The sequence below is a fragment of the Zalophus californianus genome, chromosome 13 (genome assembly GCF_009762305.2).
Source record: "Zalophus californianus isolate mZalCal1 chromosome 13, mZalCal1.pri.v2, whole genome shotgun sequence".
Taxonomy (NCBI): Eukaryota; Metazoa; Chordata; class Mammalia; order Carnivora; family Otariidae; genus Zalophus; species Zalophus californianus.
The window spans coordinates 12,017,372-12,027,908 of NC_045607.1; the positions used below are offsets into that span (position 1 = coordinate 12,017,372).

General features: G+C 36.7%; 1 protein-coding gene across 3 annotated transcripts in view; it reads left to right on the forward strand.

The window, feature by feature from the left end:
* Positions 1 to 9,586, forward strand: part of RC3H2 (ring finger and CCCH-type domains 2) — a 49,543-nt gene extending 39,957 nt beyond the window's left edge. For 2 of the 3 annotated variants that reach the window (XM_027615000.2, XM_027615001.2), the window contains 8 exons: positions 1,251 to 1,397; positions 1,728 to 1,941; positions 2,386 to 2,470; positions 2,728 to 2,809; positions 2,892 to 3,026; positions 3,278 to 3,385; positions 3,483 to 3,631; positions 4,266 to 9,586. In XM_027615000.2, the coding sequence (XP_027470801.1) occupies positions 1,251 to 1,397; positions 1,728 to 1,941; positions 2,386 to 2,470; positions 2,728 to 2,809; positions 2,892 to 3,026; positions 3,278 to 3,385; positions 3,483 to 3,631; positions 4,266 to 4,461 (1,116 nt within the window). In that variant the 3' untranslated portion in view covers positions 4,462 to 9,586. The remainder of the gene's footprint in view (positions 1 to 1,250; positions 1,398 to 1,727; positions 1,942 to 2,385; positions 2,471 to 2,727; positions 2,810 to 2,891; positions 3,027 to 3,277; positions 3,386 to 3,482; positions 3,632 to 4,265) is intronic. The other variant, XM_027615002.2, reaches the window with a different exon arrangement.
* Positions 9,587 to 10,537: the final 951 nt, after the last annotated feature.

The window sequence follows — 10,537 nt, forward strand, 5'->3', positions numbered from 1 at the left end:
TGCTCAGTGGGGAATATGTTTCTCCCTCTGTCCTTTCCCCAACTCGTTCTCTCTCTCAAGTAAATAAATTTTTAAAAAATCTTTAAAAAAAAAAAGACTTCTTCAAAGCAGCTAAACATCTTGACAGCAGTGTAATATGAGTTGCCACTTGCTTGATACAAAAATGTATTTACATTTTTTTTATACTATACTTCAAGAAATAAGTATTTCCCTGGGGAGCCTGGCTGGCTCAGCTGGTAGAGCATATGACTCTTGATCTTAGGGTCGTGAGTTCAAGCCCCGCGTTGGGTGTAGAGATTACTTTAAAAAAAAAAAAAATTATCTCCCTGACACTCAGCTCAGCTGTTTGCTAGCAGTGTGACTTCGTATAAGTAATTTAACCTTTTTGGCCTTGGCTTTCTGTATCTGTACAATCAGTAAACTTAGATTTAATGATTATTACAACTTTAATATTCTGATCCTATAATAATTCTGACAGTCCCTTTAAAATTTGTACACTTTTTCTTCTAGTTCCAGAAAGCTGCCTTTGAGTGTTTTTTTTTTTTTTAATCCTGCATGGTTTATCCGTTATATTCCCATAGTTTTGTGTTTTTTTTTTAAATTTAATCCTGCATGGTTTATCCACTATATTCCCGTAGTTTTTTTTTTTTAAGATTTTTTAATTTATTTATTTGACAGAGAGACAGCGAGAGAGGGAACACAAGCAGGGGGAGTGGGAGAGGGAGAAGCCGACTTCCCACCAAGCAGGGAGCCCGATGCGGGGCTTGATCCCAAGACCCCGGGATCACGACCTGAGCCGAAGGCAGATGCTTAACAACTGAGCCACCCAGGCACCCCTGTTCCCATAGTCTCATATTGGTCTTTTCTCAAGAGAATGATAAACTACCACTATGGACTGTGGTGTGTGTATGTGTTTTCTTTTGCTTTTTTCATTCTTTGGAGTACCTTGTCCATATTCGAGGCATGCTGTAAATATTTGTTGATTGGTTTTGATAGTATCGGTCAGGGGTTTCTTATGTGTACTGAAAGAACAAAGTAAAAACAGAAGTCATTCTATTTTCTATTCATGAATAATGTAAACACAAAGAATATAGATACTACTTGTTACTATTGACAGTTTTTTATATTAATTATTGAAGGTTTAATTGATATGAAGTCCTGTATATTCTATAATTGTTACTTTGTATTAGTTACAAGTTTGTAAGTTTGATTTGTACTAATTGACTATGCTTTTTTTTTTTTTCAATCAGTTCTCTGAGAGCGTGAGTGGTACAAAATTTGAAGAAGATCATCTTTCTCATTATTCTCCCTGGTCTTGTGGCACCATAGGCTCCTGTATAAATGCCATCGATTCAGAACCCAGAGATGTAATTGCTAATTCAAATGCTGTATTAATGGTATGATTTGGGGGGGGCGGGGGGATATCATGCATGTTGACTGAAGTTTTAGAGTGATTGAATGCTTTCATCTTCATATTGTTGCTATATACTTCCTCTGTAAGCAACAGAGTTATATTTAGGTAAGTCTGAAATAAATTGCATTTGATGTTTAAATTATTTGAGCATAGTTCGGTGGTTTAAAATAGATGTTGGATTACCATAGAGATCTATAGCTAGTGTTAAATTTACCAGAAAACTTAATTACATGTCTTTTGAAAGCATGTATCTGTATTACTAGCTGAAGTAATTGCCAGCAATCCCTTTATTAATTTTCTTTGGTTTATGCAGGACCTGGACAGTGGAGATGTTAAGAGAAGAGTGCATTTATTTGAAACCCAGAGAAGGACAAAAGAAGAAGACCCAATAATTCCATTTAGTGATGGACCTATCATCTCAAAATGGGGTGCAATTTCCAGATCTTCACGTACAGGTTACCATACCACGGATCCTGTCCAGGCCACTGCTTCCCAAGGAAGTGCCACTAAGCCTATCAGTGTATCAGGTAATCCACCTTACTAATACTGATATGTTCTAACACTGTGCTTTTTAATCCTCATTTTGTGAGGTACAGAACATTTCCATCCATTAATAATCCCAGGCAGCTCAGAATTAAATGGTTTAGCCAGAAGAACATGGCTGGTTGGATAAAATAGAGATCTTTTCTTAAAAATATATGTTCACAGGGCACCTGGGTGGCTCAGTTGGTTAAGCAACTGCCTTCAGCTCAGATCATCCTGGAGTCCCAGGATCAAGTCCCGCATCAGGCTCCCTGCTCAGCGGGGAGCCTGCTTCTCCCTCTCTCTCTGCCCCTTGCCCTGCTCATGCTCTCTCTCCCATTCTGTCTCTCAAATAAATAAATAAAATCTTTAAAAATATATGTATATGTTCACATTTATATACTGATTTTTCACTTTTGTGATCATTGTTTTTTCCTGCATTTCTGTAGATTATGTTCCTTATGTCAATGCTGTTGATTCAAGGTGGAGTTCATATGGTAACGAGGCCACATCATCAGCACACTATATTGAACGGTAATGTTACTCTGAATTCTCTTGGATTCTCTATTCTCAGACTGTACGTTATCCTCAGAGTATAGATCCTACCCCCAATTATTCATGAAGTATGCTTTTAGCTATATAACAAATTTCTGAAAAAATTTACATTTGGAATGACAACTGAAACTTTCATTGTTGATGCGTTACTGAAAACATGTATGGCATATGGCCATTACTGCTTTAGGTGCTTCCTGATTCCATTTTTATAACTGTAAACATGTTTCTCTTTAAAGGGACCGATTCATTGTTACCGATTTATCTGGTCATCGAAAGCATTCCAGTACTGGAGACCTTTTGAGCATTGAACTTCAGCAGGTAGGCTCTGTGTTGCTCAGCTTTGAATTCTTAAAAAATGGCAGTTAGAAGCTAACTTTACTTTTTTTTTCCTTTCCTGTAGGCCAAGAGTAACTCATTGCTTCTTCAGAGGGAGGCCAATGCTCTGGCCATGCAACAGAAGTGGAATTCCCTGGATGAAGGCCGTCACCTTAGCTTAAATCTTCTAAGCAAGGAAATTGAACTGAGAAATGGAGAGGTAAAGCTTCTCCCAGCTTCGTGCTTAATGTATTTGCTGTTTGCTGTTTTGTTGGTTTCTGCCATTACTTAGTGCATGTTAGTGTGCCTTTTTCTGGTGGATGATTGCTTTTAAAACTCAGAATAGAAATAAAATTGTAGTACCAGATTTCTTACATAATTCTTTATTTCAATCATTGGGATTCCCATTTTAATCTAAGGGAAAGCTGGGGTTTCCCACAGGTATAAAATGAGCATTTTTCTTAATTACAGAGTGATTATACAGAAGATGCAAGCGATACTAAGCCTGATAGGGATATTGAGTTAGAGCTTTCGGCACTTGATACTGATGAACCTGATGGACAAGGTGAACAAATTGAAGTAAGTACTACAATTAGATATTTAGGAGGCTTTATTCCATTGGAAATGAAAGTATAAAGTGCTTTCATAGTGAAGGATTAACATTTTATTTTCTTAGGAGATCCTGGACATACAGCTTGGTATCAGTCCTCAAAATGATCAGTTGCTGAATGGAACAGCAGTGGAAAATGGGCATCCGGTCCAGCAGCACCAAAAGGAGCCGCTGGAGCAGAAGAGACAGAGTTTAGGTGAAGACCATGTGATTCTGTGAGTGTTAGACAGATAATTCCTAACCAGTGGATATAGGCTGTGAATATTTAAAGAGAAATAGATGCAGTGTTAAATGCATTTTTGGCTTTATCCTGTAAGGGGAAGACCCTATGTAATAGGAAAATGATTGGGTCAGTCTGGATTTTTAGGAAAGAAGAGGTAAATTTGAACAAAGTAGCCCACTTAAGTCGCCTGAAACTTGCTTTTTGTTGGGATAAAAGTTTTTCCTCATGCTCCAGCATCAGGTTATACTTTCTCAGTCTGGTAGGCAGACTTCTAAATGACAAAATGGAGAATTAAAACCTAGATGTAGGGTTTCCCTTTTTAATAAATTCATGTTAAGATATTCTTAGATTTAATATTGCCATTTTATGTAATTACTGCCAAAAATATGGGTTAGTCTTGAACTTAATAGTTTGTTGGCCTTAAATTAACCAGTACTTTAATTTTTTTAATACAATTTTTGGAAAATGGGACTTTTTTTAGTGAGTGCTGATACTTTTTAGTGATAAAGACATGCCTTTGCTAGGGGCTCTTAAGGTTGTTACAACTTGTATTAAGCATGTATACTTATTCTTTAAAGTTTTCACTTAAAGCTAATTTGTTTTCAATGTCATTTATTTTCTCCCAGGGAGGAGCAAAAAACAATTCTGCCGGTAACTTCTTGCTTTAGCCAGCCACTCCCAGTGTCCATTAGCAATGCAAGTTGCCTCCCCATCACCACGTCTGTCAGTGTTGGCAACCTCATTCTGAAAACTCATGTTATGTCTGAAGATAAAAACGACTTTTTAAAACCTGTTGCAAATGGGAAGATGGTTAACAGCTGAAAGGAGGTTCATCTTTCAAATTTGTGACCATACCATGGAAGCATTTACACTAGCTTTTTATATATATAATATATATTATATAATGTATATTTTTTTTAAAAAAAGATATTACTGGGGGCATCCATTTCCTGTGGACTCTTTGATACTTCAAGCCCTCTTGCATTAGCATTATGAAAAAAAAAAAAGAAAATTTACTTTACTAGGGTAACACGTTCACTTTCCAGAGGTGATTGGAATTTGGACATTTAACTTAAGCTTCAAGCAGCTTTTTATGAGTTTGTAGCAATCCGGTGCAGTAACTGAGCCATTTCCTATTTTAAATGGCTTCTATAGAAAATTAACAACTCAGTTATTAAACTAGCAGGATCCTACAATGATACATCTAGTGAAAGTAGACTTAATTAACTTATTTATTTCTATTTTATGTTTTGCTGAGAGAAATTTCCATCTCATTCCAGCTGCTTTATTTATCTTTTTCATGGGACTTTGCATGGATTTTTTTTCTTTTTCTTTCTTTTCCTTCTTTATTTCTTCCTTCCTTTCTTTCTTTTACTTTGAAGAGTGGAGTTAGATGTTCTTACCATAGAATTTTACAGGGTTATATACTAGCTTTCTTTACTGCATTATATGTAGGAGTGTGGTGCAGTGCTTTTATCTGTAGCATTGAAATTTTTTTTAATTTTCCATTTTTCAAGAATAGTTTCTGCTTTGTTAATATTTATACACAGGCTACTTGTTGAAGTAAGTAATTAAATATATAACCAAGTGCCTAAGTCTTTCAGCTGATGTACTAGATATTAAATTCTCCTAAGTTATGCAGAATCGTTTTTACAATTTTGATAAATTATGCACTAATGTAATGGCAGTTTTTTAAAATGCAGATTTAAGCCTGTACATTATTGAATCTGATGACTTGGCAAAAGAATCAGGTGCTTTCAGCTTTCTTAAGAAAACCCTGTATGTAGCGTTTGCACTGACTAACAAGATGGTATTGCTGGTTTTTTTTTTTTTTTAATTTAAACTAATTAATTTGGATGTTCATTGCAATATCTCGGTTAAATATTGTTTATTGTTACTTCACGTTGGGGTTTAATTTTCCTTGTTTTCTGACTGTTAGGTTGATAAGACTATGAACCATGTAATAATAGAACATTGGCTAACCTTTATTCATACTTAAAAACACGAATAATTTCTGCCCTGCTAAATGTGACTGAAAAGTGTTTGGACCTGGCATCTGGAAGTATGCAGTATGTTCAACCAGCCATGCCCCAGATTTGTGGGAGGTATTTTACTGAAACCTAAATTTCAGTCAACATTTGGAAACAAAAGCTGGGCATTCCTTTCTGGTGATCTTACCTATAGTTTGTCTCTTTGTTTTCCCCCCGGTTTCTTTGAGATTAGTTTGACTTTTATTATTATTTTTTTAATTAACTTCTGTGAAGTTGTTTACTCTGAAAACTGTACTGGAATATTTTAAGCCAAGCTGATCTTTCACCAGGTGTACTGTATGTAAGGGCTTTTCCTGCTAGCAAGATGCTTAAACAGGATCATGTTATTGGTCGTCTGAGCTATTTAGTTGTTTTACAAAACCACAGCATTGTATCAGATAAGATTTTGATAAAAAGTTTTGTGCACATTTCCAGGGGCGGGAGGGTTGACATTTCCCTGAAATTTCTTGATCAGAATGAGTAAATACTGGTGTTTGATACCTGTCTTAATGAACATGCTCATAAGGTGACTGATAAGTTGTAAATATACCTGAGAAACAAAGGGGTAGTTTTGATATTCTGGTGTCAGTATGGAAGATCTTACACATTTATTTAATATTCAAATGTATGAAGATGTTTGTTTGTAGCCTAACAGCACAGTAGCCTTGACTTCGTTTCCTTCGGTTAGTACTGTACCTTTTTGCCATGGCCAGTGCTCCCTCTCCCTACAAAACATTTTATTTATTTCACTCTGTAACCTGAAATGAATAGGAACAAGAGTTTTAAACCATGTTACATTAACTTATTTCTGACATTATAAATTAGCCTAGGATATTACAGGAACATGATTATTATATAATTTATATCAGAACCCTTCTATAAATATGCGCTTATTACATTTAAAATGCTTCCAATGTACTTTATTTGCTGTTTGTATTTCCAAAAAGGATATGCAAACCAGTATGTCTATTTCATGGATATTTAAATAGTGAGATCTTCCATGTTGAAGGTAATGTATTTTTTTTTAAGATTTTAAAATTGCTATTTTGTTACAAAATAGAGACCTATTAACAGTTTGAGAGCTCCTTATGTGCCCTCAGGGAAAGAACCCTCTGTGCAACAGAACTACGCAAAACATCTTCAGCACGTTCTGAGGGTGAATATATACTACATAAATTGATCTTGTGTATTTAACCTTATCTTTTTAATTTTAAAATTGAAATTTTGAAACTTGGTTGTGCTCTGCTGGAGGGGTTTGGGATAAACTGCTTAGGTGTTTGCCTACTTGTCCAGTGAAATTACATTTGCATCAGTGTATGTATATACCTGCCAATCTTATTGGTATGTCTCAGAACATTTATATTAAAATAATGCTTGTCTTGCAGCAGGTGATCCCATAAAACAGTAACTCCCTGTTCTTAAAAGCTTACTCTCGTTCTCACTAACAACATAGGAATTGTTTCTGTGTTGGGATTATTCTGTATTGCATCGTTTATCTGTGTAGTGACCATCTTCTGTTTCTCATGGTGGGTTTCACGTAAGGAAAGACATTGGTTCTCTGCCCCTTTAGAAGAAAGAGCAATTTTTCTGATCCTTCTTCAAAAAGTTACTCCCTGATGTCATGGAGGAAAAAATACATATATAAATCAGACCGAGAATGTGACTTTTTAAAATTGGGTGCATTCCCTGTCATTTGACCCTTTTACCAACATGTTGTGATGTACAAATGTTTGAAATCAGTATATAAGGCAATAGGAGAGGAAAGGTGGTAATGCTGGTAATTAAACTGCATATGGTGCCTGTGGTCTAATTAGGAAAAAGTAGTCTGAGGTCTGGAAAGTGGGAAAATGGTGGGGCGTTTGTTTTACTTTTTGTGTTTGTTTTTCCATTTCTAAGTCCCACTCTGAAGGCTGTGTGCCTCATTCAGGTTCTGTGAATGTAGCCTCAGTAGGTCTCTTTTGTAGTGTCCAGGTCATTTTCTAAAACCTGAGAAAGTGATGTATGTATTTTGTTTAGTTGGTACCTGAGCAGAGCAGATTCCCTTGCCTTTCCTGCCATGACTTCCTTTCGGTACCATCTGATAAGCCAGCGTCATGCATGGAGTTTGTGTGTGAGAATTTTCAAGAGAAGGTAGTACTTCACAGGGTCAGTGGCACTGATTTTTTTCCTAACAGTTATTTACTCTCACAAGAGAATAAAAGAAACCTCACCTCCTATACGAGAACTGAAATACCCTATTCGTATGGATCTAGTCACTTTCACTCAAATTTCGAGTTGATTCAAAGTATATAAAGCACATCCCAGTTTTACATGCTGCCTTGAGAAAATCACAGGATGCACAGCAATTTCTAGGAATTTAAAATGGGATCATTTAAACATTTGAAAACATTGTTCTAAAAACCATCTAGCTTGCTCTTGCATTTTAGATGTTAAAGCCCATGTTGTTTGGTTGACAGGGGTGGAATTGTAATGATCAGGTTCAGCATGTGATTTTAACTTTGAATCTGAATATTTCTTCCCTAGCTTCTCTGTGTCGTTTTCTGAGCAGACTGTCACCAGTATTGGTAACTGAGCAGTTAAAGGGAAAAGTTGCATTGCAACTATGTATTAGTTTCCTGGGAGAACTTTCCTTGTGTTTTAGTGATTGAAGAGTATTGATGGGATCACTTACTGTAACTCCTTCATAAGAACCCCTTCTGCAAGCAGAACACAAATGAACATGCTCAAGGAGTATCCCATTTTCTGGATAAATTGAATACATTTGCTAGTTATTCCTTCATACTAGCAGTTTCTTTGTATCCCTTTGCTGGCAAGGGAATACAAGGAGTCAAGGCCACTGATGAGAACACCCCACATTTGAGTGGAGTCTTATTTCTACTCCAAGAGCAGTTATCTCCCCAAATCCGAAATTGGCAACTTTTTTCTTTTTTTAAATAAAATTTTAAAAATATCCTCAAACCAGTGGAACATAGACACTGGCTGCACTTAGTACTGCCAAAAGCCAAGGTCATTTGCATATATTCCATCAATCTGTCGAGAATTAGGCCTCACTTTATAACCCAAGGCATGGAAGTGCATGCATTCTCTTAGCTGGGCAAACAATTATACTGTAGTTGTGATACAACACATGTGGCTTCTCTTTGTACCGCACATCCCCACTGTACAGCCACTGGGAGTATCGTGGTTCGCTTGCAGCAACTGCTGTCTGCATTTATACTGTTTATTGCATATTCTTTTCCCTGGAAGTGAAAGAGAAATGTTTTTCTTGTTGCATTGATTACATTTTATAAATTTGCTTAGCTGGAAAGTTTGGGAAAAGAGGCCTGTTTGTCAATTGTACAACCGATTGTGAAGCTCTAGTGTGAATATTTTTACGTCTGTATTAGACATTTTCTTTGCAAATCTATTGTTCGATTGAAATGTAAATGAAATTAAAGATGGTGTACACCCATCATGTAAAAAGCAGGCACCATCTCTAAGATGGATTTAATGCTCATTTTTAAGGCATATACTCAGCTTCTATTTAAAACTATAATTTAAAATAATTCTGTACAATGAAATGGGGAATATATATGGGAATAAATTCTATTCCACTTACTTCAATTTGAATTTCCAAATTGTAATGTTTCCCTTTGTGCTGTAGGAATAGGATTAAATGGGGGACGGCTAGGGTTTATAAGGCCTGTGTATGGGGGGAGGGCAGAGATGGAACAATGAGGGTTGTGATGGTAGTGAATAGCAAAGGGTGAATTCTGTGTGTTTTTGCTGTAGCACTGAAGTGAAGCGATATTAGCTTTGGCTGTTCACAGAATAGAGCATCATGATTTTCAGTGTTTGAGAGAAAATTGATGGAAAAAGTTTGCAGTACTTGACATGTATTTGCATGCACAAAATAAAATTATTTGTCCACCTTAAAAGTTGTTTTAGTGTCAATATTAAGTTCATGGTGCATTTTAGTTATATTGATACCCTTGGTATACCTTTTGGCTTAAATAAGCTACCAGGATACTCCTTGAGATTTAAATAATCACCTGCCTTGGGGCGCCTGGCTGGCTTAGTCAGTAGAGCATGGGACTCTTGATCTTGGGGTTGTGAGTTCGAGTCCCACATTGGGGGGGGTTGTACTTAAAAACCTTTTTTTTAAAGATTTATTTATTATTTGAGAGGGAGGGGCAGAGGGAGAGAATCTCAGACTCCGCACTGAGAGTGGAGCCCCATGCAGGGCTCAGTCTCACAACCCATGAGATCATGACCTGAGTCGAAACCAAGAGTCAGGTACTTAACCGACTAAGCCACCCAGGCACCCCTAAAATTAAAAATCTTTAAAATAAACAAATAATCACCTACGTCATGCATACATGCCTGGGAAGGATCTGAAAGAATGAATAGACCAGGGAGGTTGAAATAGTTTGTAATCCAATCAGTCAACTCAATTATTCAAATACAGATAGAGTACTTTCTATATGGCAGATGAGGACATAGATAATACTAGCAGTTCACAATCTAGGGGAGGAATGAAATAGGACAAGCTCATAACTAATGTGTCATAGAAGTACAAAGACACTTCTGTGGAACCTCAGAATACGAACAGATAATGAATGGTCTGAGTGGATCGAAACACCATTTTCCCTGGGCCCTGACTAGTTGTACTCATTCACTCAGCTAATACATTTTAAGCCCCAGTGTGTGCTGGTCATTAAGGTTAAACGTCAATAAAACACGAACTCTTCCTCTGGAAGTTCATAGTGTGGAAACCGGGAAAGACAAATCTGAATCAGCAGCTCAGGGAGCTGTTTTAATGTAGGCTGTGTGGAGACTTGAGAAAGGAAACTATGGGGTAGTGGTGGTGAGCCAGGGGAGATGCTTTG